Source organism: Haliotis asinina, chromosome 10 (genome assembly GCF_037392515.1).
Source record: "Haliotis asinina isolate JCU_RB_2024 chromosome 10, JCU_Hal_asi_v2, whole genome shotgun sequence".
In the NCBI taxonomy this organism is placed as follows: domain Eukaryota; kingdom Metazoa; phylum Mollusca; class Gastropoda; order Lepetellida; family Haliotidae; genus Haliotis; species Haliotis asinina.
The window spans coordinates 23,553,757-23,575,515 of record NC_090289.1 but is presented as its reverse complement, the minus strand read 5'-3'; the positions used below and the strand labels follow the sequence as shown (position 1 = coordinate 23,575,515).

General features: G+C 40.1%; 1 protein-coding gene across 1 annotated transcript in view; it reads left to right on the top strand.

Moving 5' to 3' along the window:
* Positions 1–21,759, top strand: part of LOC137298089 (centromere-associated protein E-like) — a 45,028-nt gene that overhangs the window by 6,343 nt on the left and 16,926 nt on the right. Inside the window, exons 10-19 of the mRNA XM_067830163.1 lie at positions 464–594; positions 1,950–2,079; positions 2,454–2,573; positions 3,767–3,919; positions 4,976–5,033; positions 6,149–6,425; positions 6,865–7,132; positions 12,173–12,334; positions 12,952–13,089; positions 17,235–21,542. Coding sequence (XP_067686264.1) covers positions 464–594; positions 1,950–2,079; positions 2,454–2,573; positions 3,767–3,919; positions 4,976–5,033; positions 6,149–6,425; positions 6,865–7,132; positions 12,173–12,334; positions 12,952–13,089; positions 17,235–21,542 — 5,745 coding nt within the window. The remainder of the gene's footprint in view (positions 1–463; positions 595–1,949; positions 2,080–2,453; positions 2,574–3,766; positions 3,920–4,975; positions 5,034–6,148; positions 6,426–6,864; positions 7,133–12,172; positions 12,335–12,951; positions 13,090–17,234; positions 21,543–21,759) is intronic.

The window sequence follows — 21,759 nt, the reverse complement described above, 5'->3', positions numbered from 1 at the left end:
GGATACCCAGATACTTCATGCCTTTCACAAGAAAAAAGGCTTACTACAGAAACATTACTGACAAAACTATTGGGAGTGAAGCTTAAAGTGATTACCACATTTAACATGTTCGATACAGCCTGGTTTAATGAGACAAAGAAAATTTTGGAATACTTGCCAAGGTTTTTTAGAACACCTTTTGTGCCTATGAAATTATATTCCTGCAGATTTTAGTATTCATAAGATATGTTTGTGAGTAACATTTCTCATTAAAAAGGAAGAAACTTTACTCAACTCTTGCATCAAATAAGTGGCAGATTTTACCATAATTACAGCCAGTGCCCCAGATAATGTTGTTAATAATAATATTCTTATGGTGTATTGCAATGTTCTTACATCATTGCATCGAGTCGAAATGGTATTTCTTTATTTGGGACTGTGATGTGACTATTCTATATTGTACTGTATGATTGTCCCTGTTCAGAATTTTGTTGACTTGGCCGGTTCTGAGAAGGCAGCTGACAACTCTGGTGAGAGATTCAAAGAGGGATGTGCAATCAACCGCAGTTTATTCACTCTCAGCCAAGTCATCAGCAAGCTGAGTGAGGGAGACAGGTATGTGTCATCAGCAAGCTGACTTGAGGGAGACACAAGTATGTGTCATTAGACAGGTGTGTCAGCAATCTGAGTGAGGGAGACAGGTAAATGTGTGTGATCAGCAAGCTGGGTGAGGGAGACAGGTATGTGTGAGAGTCATTAGAAAGCTGAGTGAGGGAGACAGGTATGTGTTTGTCATTAGAAAGCTGAGTGAGGGAGACAGGTATGTGTGAGAGTCATTAGAAAGCTGAGTGATGGAGACAGGTCTGTGTGAGAGTCATTAGAAAGCTGAGTGAGGGAGACAGGTATGTGTGAGTGTCATTAGAAAGCTGAGTGAGGGAGACAGGCATGTGTGAGAGTCATTAGAAAGCTGAGTGAGGGAGACAGGTATGTGTGAGAGTCATTAGAAAGCTGAGTGAGGGAGACAGGTATGTGTGAGTGTCATTAGCAAGCTGAGTGAGGGAGACAGGCATGTGTGAGTGTCATTAGAAAGCTGAGTGAGGGAGACAGGTATGTGTGAGAGTCATTAGAAAGCTGAATGAGGGAGACAGGTATGTGTGAGAGTCATTAGAAAGCTGAGTGAGGGAGACAGGTATGTGTGAGAGTCATTAGAAAGCTGAGTGAGGGAGACAGGTATGTGTGAGAGTCATTAGCAAGCTGAGTGAGGGAGACAGGCATGTGTGAGAGTCATTAGAAAGCTGAGTGAGGGAGACAGGTATGTGTGAGAGTCATTAGAAAGCTGAGTGAGGGAGACAGGTATATGTGAGTGTCATTAGCAAGCTGAGTGAGGGAGACAGGTATGTGTTTGTCATTAGAAAGCTGAGTGAGGGAGACCGGTATGTGTTTGTCATTAGAAAGCTGAATGAGGGAGACAGGTATGTGTGAGAGTCATTAGAAAGCTGAGTGAGGGAGACAGGCATGTGTTTGTCATTAGAAAGCTGAGTGAGGGAGATAGGCATCTGTGTTATCAGCAAGCTGAGTGAGGGAGACAGGTATAAGTGTGTGATCAGCAAGCTGATTAAGAAACAATCAGAAATACAGAAATAGTTTAGAAATAATCCACATTTGCCAGAGGTAAAATGAGTTGTATGAAGTGAATAAGTGATTCATCTTCCAAAATGTTGTATGCTAAATATCAGCTTTGTACATTCCATACATTATATAAAATACAGATGTCATCAATACATAGATAAGAAGTGTTGCTTATATACCTGGGCCCACTTGCACAAAGCAATCTTAGCACTACAACTATCTAAGCCTATATTGGAGAATGGGAGTTACAATCATTGTAGTGCTAAGATTGCTTCGTGCAAGTGAGCCCAGACATGAAAATATACACTTAATGATATCATTTTTCATTTACATTCTATCAGTTCCTATATTGGATATCGTGATTCCAAACTGACCCGTATCCTACAAAATGCTCTTGGAGGAAACTCAAACACACTGATCATCTGTACAATAGCACCAACATCAATGGATGAGAGTCATTCCACACTGAGGGTAGGTAACTGTATTATTTTTTTCTGCGTGTTTGTGTTATTGCATCATAAATGAATCGCATCTATGATATATTTTACAGTAATTAGTAGACCTGTAGGTTCAATGCCACTTTGTGGAAGTACTGAGAATGTTACCATGGTTACTATGATCCTAAATTGTGTGGTGTAAAAAGGGAGTTTGCAGTCCCTATATTTAAACTGGAGTTGTGTATTTCCAAAAAGATTTTTTATGCTAACTATGAGGTCCAGGATGTAGGAGAATTTTGGTTTCTGTATTAAATGATGTCAGTGAAGGAGAAAATTGCACTCCAATAAATATAATGATATGTGAGATATGTAAGGTCATATGATATTATTCATGTATTCATGTTACAGTTTGCTTCTCGAGCCAAGACAATTAAAAACAAGCCGAGGCTGAATGAAGTGCTATCTGATAGTGCCCTTCTCAAGAAGTATGCTGATGAGATTAAAAAATTACAGAGGGTGGTTGATAAGGTATTTCATGAACATTTATCACCAAATTTCAATGGGCACACCCAGTAGTGTTTGACATGGTGTTGCATATATACATTAACACTTTTCAAACAGAAGTGCACGTCTGTACATGGACACCCAGTAGAGTTTCATATGATTATGCATGTACCTTGAAATATTTCTGATGGATGTGTGTGTGTACAGTGACATCCAGTAGTGTCTCAGATGGTCATGCAAATTGTACCTAGAAATATTTCTGATGGATTTGCGTGTGTGTGTGTGCACAGTGACATCCAGTAGTGTCTCAGATGTTCATGCAAATTGTACCTAGAAATATTTCTGATGGATGTGTGTGTGTACAGTGACATCCAGTAGTGTCTCAGATGGTCATGCAAATTGTACCTAGAAATATTTCTGATGGATTTGCGTGTGTGTGTGTGCACAGTGACATCCAGTAGTGTTTCAGATGTTCATGCAAATTGTACCTAGAAATATTTCTGATGGATTTGCGTGTGTGTGTGTGCACAGTGACATCCAGTAGTGTCTCAGATGGTCATGCAAATTGTACCTAGAAATATTTCTGATGGATTTGCGTGTGTGTGTGTGCACAGTGACATCCAGTAGTGTCTCAGATGGTCATGCAAATTGTACCTAGAAATATTTCTGATGGATTTGCGTGTGTGTGTGTGCACAGTGACATCCAGTAGTGTCTCAGATGGTCATGCAAATTGTACCTAGAAATATTTCTGATGGATTTGCGTGTGTGTGTGTGCACAGTGACATCCAGTAGTGTCTCAGATGGTCATGCAAATTGTACCTAGAAATATTTCTGATGGATTTGCGTGTGTGTGTGTGCACAGTGACATCCAGTAATGTTTCAGATGTTCATGCATGTACCTTGAAATATTTCTGATGTATGTGCGTGTGTGTCAAAGTGACATCCAGTAGTGTTTCAGATGTTCATGCATGTACCTTGAAATATTTTTGATGGATATGCGTGTGTGTGCATAGTGACATCCAGTAGTGTTTCAGATGTTCATGCATGTACCTTGAAATATTTCTGATGGATGTGTGTGTGTACACGCAGTCCCATCCAGTAGTGTTTCAGATGTTCATGCATGTACCTTGAAATATTTTGTTCGACATACGTGTGTGCGCACAGTGACATCCAGTAGTGTTTCAGATGTTCATGCATGTACCTTGAAATGTTTCAGTTGGGAATGCAAGAGCTTCAGTTAGAGAAAGTGGACCTGCAGAAAAAATTACAAGAAAAGGAAGAAATGCAGCGCCATCAAGATGAGCTCATCAACAAGCTTCGCCAAATGATCTGTGTATCAGGAACAAATGATGACACAAGAGAAACAAAGGTGATGCTGATAACTTGTAACAGATTGTTGCCTCCAATAGTGTTGGGAATCGGAAACCTAATCCATTATCAGTTATTAGTTGACATGTGATGAATGATTATCAATTATATTTGAAATATATACATTTTTCTAATTTTAAAGGTTTTTCACTTTTTGTTATCTAAGAAATGTTTTCTTGTAACTAATGCCATCATGCAATGAAACACATGCATGCAAGAAAGCCACTGGAATTGTAATAGATTAATAAAAGTGGTTCAGATTTTTCAGTGCACATAGCTTCATACTTTTTGAGTGCATATTTGTTTATGAATATTCATCAGATTTAATGGTTGTTTACTTCATTCAAGTGTGTTAAACTATAACAAAATTCATCGGATCGAATTCTTAATCTTCAAACTTGTTGAGCCTCTTGACTCAAATCTTTTTCTAGATGTATTCACGGGATGGTTATGTTTTAGATTTCCCAACTTTTAACTTTTGAGTTTCCCCCAAATTGAGAGAGTTTAGCCAAAGTATGTATCAACACTACACTGTCATCCGTCACTTGACACACGTCATTCATAAATGAAAGTCGTTTCGAATAGTATTTTACATTTAAAAATTCATTTGATCATATTTTTTATCATATTAACAAATTATAATAAATTATTCCATAATTTTTCTTTTGTTGTATTTTATTAAAGTGATTTTAGACAGTGCTATTTTCCATAGCGTAATTATATTATTGCCACTGGTGGTTTAATGTGTGCATGCATATGAGTCAGCTGTTTGAGGTCACAAGTCCTGTCTCCTGGTGTTTTTTTCTTTTTATATCACATTTTGTGTATTACATAGAATAACCAGTGAGGTACGAGTGATTATGGGAAATTATATGTCCTCATTAAACATATTTCCTGTAATTACTTGTACCTCGTTGGTTATTCTCTAAATATTGAACTGAGCAGGATAATCCTAGACATAAACTGCACGCCTGTAAAGGTTGATGACACTGATTTGTATATAATAATGTTTGCATCTATTGTCAATATTCTTTACCAACTAACACATTATTTTCAGGCAAAGAAACTACGAAGAGAAACATGGTGTGGAAAAAAGCTGAGGATGTCCAGTTCAGGTACTATCGTGTCACCCTGTCTGGCTGCACACACATAGCCAAGTCATGGCTCCTTGTACCATTTGTATAGGGTTTACTGCACAACACAAACAATCAGCTATATGTGTGACTGTTAGATATGAAGCAGTGTAGCCAGGTATCAGACTATCCATTCACTAAACATGCAACAATTTCCAAACAACCAGCAAATTCAGTTGTATTTTGTGATGTGCTGCTTATTAAAGTACTGTCAGAAGTAGAATAAAAAAGTTTGCTCAGTATGCAACTGTAAATAGGATATGTCGAAATAACTCACTCCGGCCCAACTAGGCAATTCAGTGGGATGTGTAAGAGGTTATCCAGAAAAGCATGTTTACTCGTAGAAACGTAACTAGCTGCTGAAAACAACAGATCAGACTATAGATGGCAGTTAGGTCGCTCAGCCAGGTATGATCGTCGACTCGGCTGGTATGAAATGCATGTGCTGTCATCGCAAAGATATTTTTTTGCTTTTTCGTGTGTGTTGAATATGTCTCACCCATTGATTAACATCATAAGTGTCTTTCTTTCATAATATTATGTTGAGATGTGTAAACGAGTATGATACCTGATACCCATAGAAAAACATTGTATAAATGTCTCAGAATATATAGGGAGCTGGACTGGATATTATTCGTAATTTGTTATGACATGCCATGTACTTCCCCAGTTTAATTCTCCTAAGGGATTATCATATATTACCAGTAGCTGATTTCTCAATCCCTGAGCCTGACCCCAACCATCATTGAAGTTAGTCTGATTTCAAAATGTGCATTGAAAAAGTGACCTTTGTACTTCAATATGATCACACACTAATTTGCATAAAGCCATGTTTTGTTCCAAATAACTTGCTTTGGACTTTGAAAAAGTCTGAATTGCTAATTTCTGCACTAATCTCTCCTCACTAAAGGCATTTTATTATGTTTCTTATCTCCCTGCCACTGGAACTGTAGTTAGGCCGAACTTAGTTTTAGAGATGACTCACACTTTCACAAATCAGCCACATAAATTGTAGAGATAAGTGGAAAAAACCAGGTTTTTCCTAATTCTGACATCTGTTTCGAATGATAATCAACTTTTTACATTATTTTTGGCAGCATTTCATGACTTCAAGCTCCCATCAAGTGATCCCCTGATGCTACCTCAAGGCGACTTGCCCCATATAGGCAAGCCTCTCTCTAGTCGACATTTCAGTTTCCCTGCCCTGGAGGAAGAAGAGCCATCGTTCTTGCAACTTCCTCCAGATGATCCCACGGCAGATGACTCCCTCTTCCTGTCTCTGGACACCACAAATAAAAAATCTTTTATAACAAATTCTAGGAGATCAGGGAGGAGGTCAGAGGATCAAACACACAAAAAAGAAATAGAAGATCTGTGAGTCTTTGATATCCACCAATCATTATGTTTGGGTTTGTCTAATGTGTTTTGCCTGAACTCTTTTTATTTACCAATTTTTCAAACTCTGAAAATGCAACCACCCTTGAGATGAACTACCTGCTGCGTTATCTGGAAAATGATAACTGCTCATTGAAATATGGTAGTCTTGATTAGAGACCAATACCAAGTTGAACATAGATTTACCGTGATCAATGCATACATCATTTAAGTGCCTGTAAATTTGCAGCCATGAAAAATAGATTTGATCAGAAAACTCATGATCTTCATGCAGCACATGGTTCATATGACACTTAGCCAAAGAATAGCAGGAATGTTTGAACAAAATAGTTTGATCTTCTGCATACTGTTGTCTTTTGCTGAAGGGATCTTAAGATATTAAATCATTTCTAGTACAAGCATTCTTGCTGATTTCCAGCAAGAAGGAGAATGAAGAGCTTCATGAGGTCAACACTCAACTAGGGAATCAGGTTCTGGAACTGGAGTCCAAGAATGAGAAGCTGGAGACTGACCTGATAACGGTCAAGGTCAAGCTTGATCAAGTGATGAATGACCTGGCAATGCAGAGTCTTGAGCTTGACAAGGCCACCGCCCTGGCTCGCCATGATATATCCCTGCGAGACTTGCAAGAGTTCCATCGCCTTGAGAAAGATGAACTGGAGGAACAGATTGAAGCACTGGTGAAGGTGAGGCTAGATTTCAGTTGGACCTAGTTGTAGCACTGCATGTGAGGTGAGGTTTCCCCAGATCTGGTTTACCTAACTTCAGGCAGTGTTGGGAATGGGTTAAAATTGAGGATAGGCTCATTACAACCGATCAGTTGTCAAACATAATTGGCTAGCATCATTCCTCAAATTTTTGTGGTTATGTTTTTTAATGCACAAAAAAGAAAGAAGGAAACATGTAGATCTTTTGGATGTTTTTTTTTTTTGCAAATTGCGCAAAATGCATTTGTCAATTTCACATACTTGTAGGATGACTAGTATCATTGGAGTCTAGAAGATATATTCAGAATGAGCTTGTAGTTCTTATGACATGCAACAGACAAAACCAACCATGTGAAAAATATTCTAAATGCAATAATTGTTCCAGAATTGTTTGTTTTTGATTATGAGGAAACATGATTGATTGCTTGATCGTTTAGTCACGTTGACCAATCTTGGATTGTTGTCAATTAATCGGACCACCACTAGTGAAGTTATGCCACATGTCAGGTGGACCTAGTTACAGTGCTGCAGGTGAGGTTACACTGCATGTCATGTGGACCTAGTTGCAGTGCTGCAGTTGCGGTTACACTACATGTCATGTGGACCTAGTTATATGACAGCAGATCAGATTACACTGCATGTCAGGTGGACCTAGTTACACTGCTGTTAGGGGGGTAACACTATGTCAGGTGGACCTAGTTACACTGCTGTTAGGGGGGTAACACTATGTCAGGTGGACCTAGTTACACTGCTGTTAGGGGGGTAACACAGCATGTCAGGTAGACCGAGTTACACCACTGCAGATGAAATTACACTGCATGTCAGATTGATCTAGTTACAGTGCTTTTGGTTAGGTAACACTGCATGTCAGGTGGACCTAGTGACTAGCTTGTCTGTTGTCTACAAAGATGACCAAGACGCCATTGAATCGCCATTTCACGGATGTGCAACTGTCTAGAAGAAACATTTACGCCTCATGTTGGGGAAGAGATTCTAGTTTCCCCATGCATGTGGAAATTGTGCCACACTCAGCAATATTCCAGCTGTATGGGGGCGCGGTCTGTAAATAATCGAGTCTGGGTTAGACAATCCAGTGATCAACATCATGAGCATTGATCTGTGCAATTTGGAACCGATGACGTGTCAAACAGGTCAGCGAGTCTGACCACCGGCTCCCATTAGTCGTCTCTTACGATAAGCATAGTCGCCTTTTATGGCAACGACATCACAGTGGTGAACTGACCACTCAAGCAGTACTCTGCGCTTTGAGACACATGAACCCCACGTGAAATGGGCCTAATAAGTTCCTACAACATCATTCATTTATCAGGTGTGTGTTTATTATGGACATAGAACTCTTGATTAATGAAGAACATCTAAACTGATGCAACACAAAAAAATGAATTACCTACTTCTGGTATCTGTTCCGTTTTGGCAATAAAACTACTTGACAAACACTATTTATGATGATAAAAAAGACAAGTCAAAAAGATTAAATTTTTCCTTATCCTGACTCATGCTTATTATGCTTGTCTCCTTTTGAACATAGTGGAACACTTGAATCCCTTGAAGGTCCCTTCTTAGAGGATGTACAATCAACACTTACCCACGTGGAAGCCTCCCTTTAGCTCGTGCATTGGTGGACAATTTGGTCACATGACCGGCCATGCTTGTCACTCTCCTGTATTGCCCGATGAGACGTTTGGAGTCCACTTGATACAGCTTTTAATATCCTTTTATATTTCGGTCCTTTACATAAAATTTAGGGTTGTATGGCTTGGTCTGTATTGATTATCATTACAATATGAAATTGTTCATAAATTTGTGGATTTTTTTATTTGGTTGAACATGTATTTCATCAGGTGAGATTACGTTTTCACTAATGAAATCATGCTGCGGGTGTAGGTTACAGCTGTCTGCGACTGTTCTGTATTATTATATCTTACATGCACAGTTTTTAGTCCTTCCATTGTTCACTGTGAACTTGGTAAGAATTCTGTTTGTATTTGTTTACTATTCAAATACGTATAAAATTTAATATTGTCAGTCAAATACAGACACCTTGTGTGACGATTCAACAGTTGCTACAAGTCCATCAGATGAAGAAGATGCATGTGAACAATCCCCTTCACGAAGATCTTCATCATAAACTGTAATGTCTCGATGCAGTTTAGAGGATGCACTGTGTGAACACTCCCATTCATGATCTTCACCATCAGCTGTATCATCTCAACGCAGTTAAGGGGATGCATGCTGCCTGCATCGACTCAGTGAGTGCGCACACGCACGTCTTCTGCTACATGGTCATTGTTCGTCATCTTTGTTGGATGCGATCTCCACAAGCAGACCTACATAAAAGCATTTACAGAATGGCAACCACTACAGGAATGCATGCAGACATGAAGATCACTCCAGTGTGCAGCACAGGGACGATGCTTAACGAATCCTATTGGACAACTTGCGACTGAAACCATCTCCAACAGAGTGAATGCATCAGGAGTTATTTCGAGTCATCAGTCAGACATTTGGATCACCGCAAATAGACCTATTTGTCACCAGGTTCAACAGACACCAATGTTCGTATCTCCAGTACTGGATCAGTTTGCATAAACAACAGTTGCTTTCAGCATCTCATGGGAAGGAATGAACGCTTATGCGTTCCCGCCTCCAGTCTTTCCACCAAAAGTTATCAGAAAGATAAAATAGATGATGATGTTGCAAATGGTCGTGCCTACAGAACTCATCGAGGAACTAGGACAACCATCACTGAGTCTTCCTGAGTGGAAGAACCTTGTTGTCCATCCTCACACCCAACAAGCACCTGGCAAGCAGACATTCCAACTACATGTATGGATCTTATCAAACCCTGCTTGATACATTGAGGATATTCTGCTAGAGCGGTGAAGGAAGCCACCTTAGCTCTATGTAGATCTACTCACACCTTAAACGACGATAAAGGGATGCGGTTTGAGACATACACCAAGCGGAAGGGCTTCAATTGAAAGTCACACATCCTCAAGTAACAGACTACTTGTGTCACCCATGGCATACTAGAGGACTTGAAAGTTCTACACTATCAACCTTTTTAGTGGCACTCGTCATCAGAATGAGATTTGGGATCTAACGGATGAAAGTGCCAGAATTACTTGCCCTGCTATGCTTGTTCAAGCTGGAAGACCAACAGTGCTAATTTAAGGCAGCAGCTTGGGACGTGAATGTTGTACTGCAACATCTCACCACTGACATTTACGAGCCTGTAAATCAGACATACTTTGAACTGTTGACACAGAAAATGCTGTTTGTACATGCCCTAACAACAACAGCCCGCATGTCAGCAATACATGCTCTGGCCTTCAGTTGTACATGATCTGACACCGATCATCGTGGGATTGTGCACCAAGGACTGTGATGGGATTTATCATCCAAAATCAACTGCCTGGACAACCGGTACAACAATTCTGCATACCAGCATTATTACCGGTCCTCAAGCCACATGATATACAGGATTTATCATTATGCCCAGGCAGAGCATTGAAAATACATCTTCACCAAACTGAGTCAATGAGCCTTAGTTCAAGCACCTATTCATCCCACTATCTACTGAGACACATGGAATTATCCCGCAACACTGTTTCAGTATGGATGAGGGCCTATGTACTAAGGGACTACAAAGCAGCAGGATTTGAACTTCTGCTTGCCTCCAATCCACTAACTAAAGTAAGAGCCTTGGCATCAACACCTGGGCTCATTTGCACAAAGCGATCTTAGCACTACGACTATCTTAAGCCTTTGTTGGAGAATGGGAATTACAATCAGTGTAGCGCTAAGATTGCTTAGTGGGGCCTGCTGTATATGGAAATAGCTTGCTTACAACATTAATGGAGGGCTGCTTTTGAACATCATCCACGGGGTTTGCCAACCATCACCTTTGTGACATCACCGTTTAGGACATCGCTGGCACTGACCAGTTTTGACCACTTGTTGTACCACAACAACTAATGGTTCCACAAATGCGCTGAGTTTCGCTCACCCCCTTTTTATCATGAGTGATTATGACCCTACACTTGTGAAGAAGGGTCGCAACTCTATGATCATCATAATTCTAGAAAGAGTTGCTATAGATATAGCTCGTTGAAGGAAGAAACTAGTATATGTAAAAACTCACTCTTTATCACATCACATGTTGAGCCCAAGACACTCTGTGGAGTAAAATGGTTGAGAGTCTATGCGCTCATCTTGAACAGACTAGCATGAGTGATTATGACCCTGTATTCTTGTTGAAGATACTTGTACATGAAGAAAGTTTCGCGACTGGTCTTGATTGGAAATCTTGATATACAATTGCATTAGACACACTAGCTGATCTATATATCATGATGTTCCAGTCAATGAATTCTTCTAGAGAAGGCAAGTTCGACTGGATGTGATTTCCACCACCCCCCCATCTCATAGAGGAATATTGGAAAAACAGGACCAAGCTATTGCCGTTATAGTTCCCAAAAGGAGGGAAGTACTTGACATACTTATATGGCAGTCAACAGAATCCAGTGTGGCCGACCCACCATCGGATTCTCTAAGCATAATAAGCATGAATCAGGATAAAGAAAAGTATGTCATTTTTTTTTTAATTTTAGTAAAATTGATAGTTTATACTGATCCTCACTCATGAAGTCAAGCCCTCCCAACCAGCCCCTCAGACATGCTGAATTTAGAGTAAAATTCTCATGTCAGGTTCATGGAATTGCGGAGAGAGTGATAAGCACGGGTGGTCATGACCTATTTGTGTGCCAATGCATGGGCTAAATGGAGGCTACTTGTGGGTAAGTGTTGATTTTTAAAGAAGGGAACTTAAAGGAATTCCACTTTGTTCGGATAGAAGGAGACAAGCATACTAAACGTCAGTCAGGATAAGTATAAATATCAATTTTAATCAGAAAATTACATTTTTACTAAGAAAAATTACATTTTTTCATGTACCCTTGTCCTTTGACCACTGCCTGCCATGTATGTATGTTACAGATGAAGGAGGACTTGGAGGGACAGGCCATCCCTGCAGATGTCCAGTATGTGAAGCAAGTAGAGATGGAACTGTCCAGGAACTATGATAAGATGATGGAGCTCAGCAAATCTAACAAGGACATGGAGAAGGAGATTGAAAGGCTGAAGGAGGAGCTCACCCTGGTGAGTCTACCCCCATGCATAGTTCATGTAGTACTGTGTTCTGAAATTATCACGTCACAGATATATGAGTGTTTGAATCAGACTACATGATGTAGGAAGGCAAATATTGCCATCTGCGTATGTCAGTTTGGTAGGAGGATATCAGTGTATGTTGTTTCAAGGCAAATATTGCTATGATTACACAATGCCATTTAGAAAGTGGTCAAATGCAACAAGTGTCATGTTTGGGATTTCACTTTCTTAGTAAAGTATAAATTCTAGTACTCTTTTGGTTGAGTCCCATTCGGGATTCGAACCCACACCCTCAGAGTCATGGAAGTTGCTGTGGCTAAGTGGGCTAGACGGCTGACTTTGTGTGCAGGCGATTAGGTGCCTGACTCTGAGGATGCGGGTTCGAATCCTGGATGGGACTCAACCAAAAAAGTACTAGAATTTATACTTTACTGAGAAAGAGAAATCCCAAGTATGACACATGTTGCAAATATTGCCATCCTGAATATCATGTCTGATCAGAGATGATGTAGAATGTCTGATATTGCCATCTGTGTTATTTCAGTAAAGTCAGATATTATTCCGCAGTGTTGTACAATGTCTGATATTACCATTTCTGTGTACAGTCAAGAGGTGAGGTGGAACGCAAACTGCGTGTAAATGATGACTACATTGGAATGTTAGAGAAACAAGTAAACCAGAGTCAAGAGAAGATTAAGAACTATGAGCGGATGAGTGTTGGATCTCTACCAGTTGGAAAGCAGGTGAAGTTTTCTTTTATAAAACAGGGCATGTTGCAATGGTTGTCAATCAGCCATTGATCCCTCCCTGTAATGTCATTCTGACAATAAGATACATTTTGGCTTGATGCTTTGAATTTTGTCCTTTTACACGAGTCATGAAGGACATTCTTGAGGTTACAATATTATGTTAGATGGTGAATGTTCAGTTCACATTTACATATACTGGTATCATACCAACTCTCATAAGAGATCCTCGTGTGGGGTACTGATGATGAAAGAGCAGTTTGGCCAGAAATATCTTTGTGTCTGCCTTAATCACATTAAGCTTAAATGCCATAATATATAACAAGTAATTTTTCTTTATCCTGACTCATGTCATATGCTTATCTCCCTTTTCCTTTGAATGGTAAGTAGAAACTTGAATTCCTTTGCTCCCTGAGGCAAACGTAAAATCACTCACCCAGTTGGGTTGGCTCCCTTCCACTTTCCCACTGACGCATCCTATGTAATCAGCACAGAGGCATGTCAGTCTCTACTTCATTGCCCTTACAGATGTTCGGGTGATTTCTTGAGTAACCATCTACAAAGCAGATAACTCAGGTAACAGAGAACCTTAAGATGAGCTTTGCAAAGGACTTTAGGTGGACAAAGCCTTCTAGAATTCAACGATGGATGTATAGAGGAGGACTCAACACCGCTGTTGTTCTTCACGATCCGTCCATGTATCCTTCATTCATCCATCCGTCATCATGCTGACATATTATCCATAAGTGGGATGTGTGATTAACATCACTTACCAATATTTTTACACTTGGAGCAACACTTATTCAAGAGGTTTATGTGAGCGGCTTAAAATTACATGCACCAACAAACTCATCCAACTATTGCACCAGATTTCATGGAGACCAACTTGCTATAATACTGGTGACGTCACATGCTTGAAAGGTGATTGGTCCAGAACAGGTATTGCCCTTGACTTGCAGATCACAAACCAGCGAAGCTTTCGAAGTTGTAAACAAACAGATTGTACAGAGGAACACTATGTCTACAAGCCTGGGAGACTCTGGCCTGTCATCATCATATGAATCTAATAAATGTCAAGCCTTGACAGTAGGATGAACACTGTCTATCTTGAAAAGTTTTGCTGAGAAACAACAACCTGTATGAGTACCTGTCCACTTAGATACTACATGGGAACCAGTCTTGCTATAAGTAGACTGTGCTTTGATGGATGTTGATCAGCCCAGATTGTCTGCCAACATAAAGTCGAAGAATGGTGCTTCATCATTGGATTTTGCCATCCTTGACATGATTGTCATTGCTGATACCTCTCTGTTGACAAGAAGTGCAAAAGAAGAAAGAAATGGGGTCTAATTTTGCGGTCATCTTTGAGATTCGCAGCAAAATCGAAATAGTAATGTCAATATGCTTGTCTGTGGCTAGAAATAGAGGGGGCCACCCCTGGGGAATTTTCTTGGACCCGTGACCATTTACACATGTAACCAAGCCCATAGCATGATTCAAGATAAGGAAAAATATGTCATTTTTATGATAAAATTGATATTTTATACTTATCCTGACTCATAATTTGAAGTCCCCTCCCAAATGTCACCGCTCGGCAAATCTCCATGTAGATTCAGCTGTGGGCTTAATTCAGGAGAGAGTGAGAACAGCATGCCTCTGTGCCCATCCAGGAGGTGCAGTGGCAGAAAAGTGGAAGGCAGGTAATCCAAATGAGTGATTTTGCTTTTGCTTCAGGGAGCAAAGGAATTCAAGTTTCTACTTACCATTCAAAGGAAAAGGGAGATAAGCATATGACATGAGTCAGGATAAAGAAAAATTACTTGTTATATATTATGGCATTTAAGCTTAATGTGATTAAGGCAGACACAAAGATATTTCTGGCCAAACTGCTCTTTCATCATCAGTACCCCACACGAGGATCTCTTATGAGAGTTGGTATGATACCAGTATATGTAAATGTGAACTGAACATTCACCATCTAACATAATATTGTAACCTCAAGAATGTCCTTCATGACTCGTGTAAAAGGACAAAATTCAAAGCCTACTTTTCAAAAAGCCTACCTACTGTTCAAAGGAAAAGGGAAATGTAGCATGAGTCGGGATAAGTATCATTCTTTCTCATAAGAAATCCTCCCAGGGGCACTTATAAGCATTTTTATGTCCATTGAAAATTCCTATGACAGTTGTAACTATATTTTGAATAAAATATTTACAGGGTCCTCTCACAGTTTGCCACAGTGAGCATGATTACTTGTACCTCTTTTATTGGCTCAAGGCTGGTTTCCGGTAATCCTCAGGTTTCTTGCTCAGCCTCCTTTGCTATTACCCTTCTGACTGGACTTACTATCCCAGAACGGAGTGCTGCACCCAAATCCCAGGATTCAGAGGATTGCCTGGCCACAGTCTGGAATCGCTTCAAGTGAGCGGAATTTGCACCAGTTGTGGACACAATTCTGGCTTTGCAGAGGGATTCGACAAACGTTCAGTATGAGGATATGTAGGCCTGGTATACACGCTGTTTGTCGGCAGGGGATTCTTGATCCCTTTTCTTCAACTTTAGTTGAAGCACTGTAGTTTTTTTACAGTCTTGGTCTACTATCTGAGAGTATTTCATGGCAATCTCTACCTTCCATATACCTGTTGACGGTGCTTTATGGGGACAGCACCCTCTTATACAGCATTTGTTAGTAGGGGTGGACAAGATCCGTCCTGCTATCTGGTAGACTAGTCCCCCATGGGACTTGTCAGTCGTTCTTGATTGGCTGTTCAATCCTCTTTTTCACAATCTGTCAGCTGTTTCTCTCCAGCTACTGAAGTGGAAAGTGTTGCATAGTTGGGTAAGTGAGATTCACACTGTGTAGGGTAAGGCTGATCATCTGGCGAACAAACAGACTATTTCTAGGTGGATTGACTCTGCTATTGGTATGAGTTACGTACATAAAGGGCTAACTCATCCTGAGGAACTGAAGCCACCTCTAAGGCATATGAGGCACTGTCTATTGATGAGATCTGCTCTGCGGCTATTTGGAGACAGTCAAGCACATTCATTTGTCATTATCAACTTGTGCGACAGTCCCGTGAGTGTACTCGGTTTAGTCAGGCAGTTCTTATCACTGGACAGAGTTGTCACTCCCTCGCACTGCATTCCATATTTGGTCCTGGTCTCTTCCAGTCTCCTCCCTAGTTAGTTATGGGTTGTTTGGTGGTGGTTTTTACCCTGCACTACATTTAGCAAGAATGATGAATATCAGCGCATATGTCATACCTTTCTTTGACTGGAATCTTGACCTGTGACGATATTTGGTGTGTATACCAAACTGGAAGAGGTGGGTGGGTATTTTTCGCTGATTAATTACCTTGATATGATAAGCGTAAATTTTGCCTGACCCCTGTGCCTAGTTTTGCCCTCGCCCATCTGGCAGATCATGGACATGTGATTGGGTAAGTTTGAATTTTATCTATTTTTAGATTAGGTAATTCCACTCGTTTCACATTTGTATTGTTGCTTGACAGCATACCACACCCAGACTTATGTCTGAAGGAGTCTGTCCTATGTTTATAAGTACCCCCAGGAGGATCTCTCATGAAAAAGAATCGAACAAACCTGTAGAGGTGGATGAGTCTTTGAAGAGAGTCCTCCTTGGGGTAGGGCCACCACATTCTGTCTCATCATATTCAGCATGGAAAGTGAGGCATGAGGAGAGAACTTAGAATTACCCGTTCTTGACGGACGGGTCCATTATGGCCTCGGTAATTGTGGTCCAATATGGCAAAACTTATTTTTTGTTCTGTAAATATTTTTTGCAAAATATAGTTACAACTGTTGTTGGAATTTTTAATGGACATGAAAATGCTTATAAGTATCTCAAGCAGGACTCGCTTCAAAGGATCATCAGCCTCTACGGGTTTGTTTGAATTTTATCATAAAAATTACTTTATCGATCAAAGCTGTAATGAATCCCATTCACAAAAATGTGTCAAAAAACATTCAGACATTTTACAGGTTTAAGGAGATATAAATATATATGTAAGTGTATGCAAACTGAAATTGTGCATCTGTGTATTATTTATTGATACCCATGCTATACATTGCAACTGCAACATTGTCCAGTGAATGGGATTTATTTTCACTGTTTGCAGTTTGATGCCACACTCCAAGCTACAGTTGAAGGTCTCAGGAAAGACAAGGATGACCTTGAGGCATTGGTTGCATCCAGGAATAGAGAAGAGAGTTCATCTGTTGATCAAGATAATCGGTTGGAGAAATTAAACTTTCAACTCTCTGATCTTAGGAAGGAGAAAACTGAAGGTGAACAGAAATATGAAACGGAAATTGAAAAATTACAAAAACTTCTTGTTGAAAAGGATGCAGAACTTAAAACTCTGGCAGAGGCATCTGCCAAAGACATAACAAAGGAAGAGAATATGGAAGCTGTGGTGAATGGATTTGATAACCAGACTGTCAATGAGGAGCTTATCAAGCAGCAAAGTGATCACAAACTGGATCACAGACAGGAGCAAGAGGTAGTGATGGGGCAGAATGAAGAACTTAAGAAGCAGCTGAGTGATCACAGACAGGAACAAGAGGTAGTGATGGCACAGTGTGAAGAGCTTAAGAAGCAGCTAAGTGACCACAGACAGGAACAAGAGGAAGTGATGGGGCAGAATGAAGAGCTTAAGAAGCAGTTAAGTGCTCACAGACAGGAGCAAGAGGTAGTGATGGGGCAGAATGAAGAGCTTAAGAAGCAGCTAAGTGATCACAGACAGGAGCAAGAGGTAGTGATGGGGCAGAATGAAGAGCTTAAGAAGCAGCTAAGTGATCACAGACAGGAGCAAGAGGTAGTGATGGGGCAGAATGAAGAGCTTAAGAAGCAGCTAAGTGATCACAGACAGGAACAAGAGGTAGTGATGGGGCAGAATGAAGAACTTAAGAAGCAGCTAAGTGATCACAGACAGGAACAAGAGGTAGTGATGGGGCAGAATGAAGAGCTTAAGAAACAGCTAAGTGATCACAGACAGGAACAAGAGATAGTGATGGGGCAGAATGAAGAGCTTAAGAAGCAGCTAAGTGATCACAGACAGGAACAAGAAGTAGTGATGGGGCAGAATGAAGAACTTAAGAAGCAGCTAAGTGATCACAGACAGGAACAAGAGGTAGTGATGGGGCAGAATGAAGAGCTTAAGAAGCGGTTAAGTGATCACAGACAGGAGCAAGAGGTAGTGATGGGGCAGAATGAAGAGCTTAAGAAGCAGCTAAGTGATCACAGACAGGAGCAAGAGGTAGTGATGGGGCAGAATGAAGAACTTAAGAAGCAGCTAAGTGATCACAGACAGGAGCAAGAGGTAGTGATGGGGCAGAATGAAGAGCTTAAGAAGCAGCTGAGTGATCACAGACAGGAACAAGAGGTAGTGATGGGGCAGAATGAAGAGCTTAAGAAGCAGCTAAGTGATCAAAGACAGGAACAAGAGGTAATGCTGGCAAGGAATGAGGAACTTACCAAGCGTCTTGATGGAGCTAAGCTGGAATTGGAAGTGATGCTTGCGGAGAAGATAACTGCTGAAGATAAGCACAAAGATATGGAAAAAATTATTCAGGAGAAGATTGCTTTGACAGAAGAACTGGATAGGAAAACTGAACAAATTAATCATATATTGCCAGATAACAAATTTTGCAATGTTTCAAAGAAAGAAAGTAAATTTGAAAGAAGCCAGAGGATGTCAATGTCAGATGTTGTCATACATTCCTTTGATGCTGATTTCACAGTCTCTAGTATTGACATATCAATGAAAATGTCAGATGGTCCAATGTCAGTTGCTGATGAACTTTCATTGGCATCTCAGTCTAATGCTCAGTCTTTGTCTCTGGCTGATGAACTGACCTTTGCATCAAGGAAGCAAATACAGCCAATATCTCTTGCCAGTGAGTTGAAGACAGATGGTGAACCAGGTCAAACAGAGCATAATGTTTGTGGTCAGAATGTAACTGCAGTTTCAGTGAAGGATGAAGAACTCCAAACTTCCTTTGATGTTGTAGACAAAGCTGAGAGTAAAACTGATATTGAAGAACAGTTGAACATTATGAGAGCGGAATTGAAAAATATTAAACAGGACAAACTAGATATGGCAAAGAATTTGCATGTGAAAGAATGTGAGATAAGGAATCTTACTCAAGCAGTTTCCAAACTTGAACAAGATCTTGATGAAAAACAGGAAGAGCTGGAGACATTCTCTGATGAGCTGTTGAGACGGCAAGACCTCATTAGTGAGGCTCAGGAAAAGAGAATATCCCTTGAACAGGAACTACGGGAACAGAAGGAGGCCTTGGAAGATCAACAAGTCAAAACTAAGCAGCTTCAACAGAATCTGGAAAAAGCAGAGAATGCTTTGACAAAGAATGTGGCAAGTCACACAGGTGAAATAATTGCAGAACAGAAAGTCATCTCTCATATCTCAAATAATGATGACAATGACGATGAGGTGACTTTTTCAGTCAAGGAGATATCACCTAAAGTTTCCCAGTCTAGAACAGAGGATTTGGAAGCTATCATAAAAGAAAAGGAACATCTGCTGGAGGCTGCAAAATTGGAACTTAAAGAACAGGAAATGAAGATACAAGATTTACAAAAGTACATGGAGGTACATACTGTTAATGTGGGAGACACTGTTAAACTAGAATCTTATCCACATGGGAGTGAGAGTGAAATAGAGGCTCTGAAATGTGAGAAATTAGAACTTGAACATAAACTGAACGATCTGCAAGAGAAGATGCAGGAGAAATCGCACGATGAATGTCAGCTTGATGTTTACAGCAGTGAAGATTATCTGAAAAGAGAGCAGGAACTAGAGGCAAACATCCAAGAAAAACAGAAACAGCTGGAAAAAGCAAGACAGGATCTACAGATGGCACAGGAAGAGATGAAGACAGTTAGAGACAGTCTTGAAGCTGCAAGTGCTTTACTGGAGGAAAAGGAAAAGGAGGTTTTGGAACTTGATAAACAGAGAAACTCTGATCTTGAGAAACTTGTAAAGCTTCAGAATGAAACACAAGAAGAAATAGAAAAGAATAAAGAAAAGGTTGACATGAAAGAAAGAGAAATCAATGATCTTAAGGTTACACTTGGAAATCTTAAGTCTTATGTGGAAGAAAAGGAGTCACTGACAGGTGAAAAAGATCTTGTCATTGAAGAGTTGCAGGCAAAATTAAGTGCTGCTGTTGCTATGGAGGAAAAAGTGAAAGAACTGACCTTGAAGTTGGATCAGAGTGAGTTGAGTGTTGAGGCAAAGAATAAACAGATAGATGAAATGACTGAGATGATCACTCAAGGTACAACTGAACTGGAAGCTTATGAGACAGAGGTAGAAACACTGAAGCAGAGAGTTGTTGAAGTAGAGGAACAGATGGCTGAGAATGAGGCAGAATTTGATGACATTAAAGAGGCTGGTATGGCAAAGATTGCTTCTTTGACTGATGAGTCTTCAGAACTACAATATAAAGTAGCAAACTTAGAAAGCTGTTTACAGGAAAAAGAGCATGAAATTCGTGACATCCATGAGCAGATTGACAAAATCATACAGGAGAAATTACAAGAAAGCCAGACAGAAATCCTTGCTAAAGAACAGGAAATGAAATTACTGTTAGACAATGTGGCATCCTTGGAAGAAGTCATTAAAGACAAAGACCGTGAGATCGAGGGTGTTCTGTGTGAAAAAATGAAGTTACAGGAAGGAGGAGAAGAGATGCTGAAGCTGGTGCAGGAGAAGCATGAGCTTGAGGAGGAGTTGAGGGAGAAGAGTGTACACTTGGCCAGTCTTGAGGATGAAAAGTCTCGAATAGAAATTGAGCTGACGCATAAAACGGCAGAGTTGCAGGTGATGGTGGAATACAAGAACAAACAGGATGTGGAGCTGGAAGACAAAATCACAGAGATTGAAAGTTTATCCAATGAGATACTCAAACTAGAAGATGCTGTTGTGGAAAAAACTCAAGAACTGGGTATTCTTCATGAGGAGAAGATGAGTACTGATGCAATCCTGCATGATAAATCAGCTTTGCTTGAGGATCTGGGGAAGAAGATGAATGAGTTTGAGAATCTTTATAAAGAGAAAACGGATGAAGTGGATCAGTGTAGGTTATGTATTGAGACACTGGAAGGAACCATTCATATACTGAAAGAAGAATTACAGACAGCTACAGACAGGAAATCAGAGGAGGAACTTGGATCGGAGTTAAATGTCCTGAGGACAAATCACCAGGAGAAGGTGGAGGAAATTTCCAGACTCAAGGCTGAAATTGAAAAGCTAAAGAACTGTCAGATGGAAATGTCCACTAAGGATGGGCAAGTGCAAAAACCTGATGTCTCGAAAAAGGCTCTATTAAATCATCTGTTTGCTAAACTGAATACAGGTGGTAAAAGTGATCTCACAGGCATGATCGAGACTTTAGATAAGGTAAGATGAGGTCAAGTAAGATTGTTGTTATATTTGGAATTAACTGTTAATGCTGAAAGGGAAAAGCAATAAAACATAATGACACATGTCATGTATGTGTCACTTTTTGTTATCTTATACAAACACAAAAACAGGACATAAGACAAATTGTTGAATCTGTAAGTTTTTGCAAGCACAACTGTACAAACAGCTCCTGTATGTGATCATGCTGTGTAAA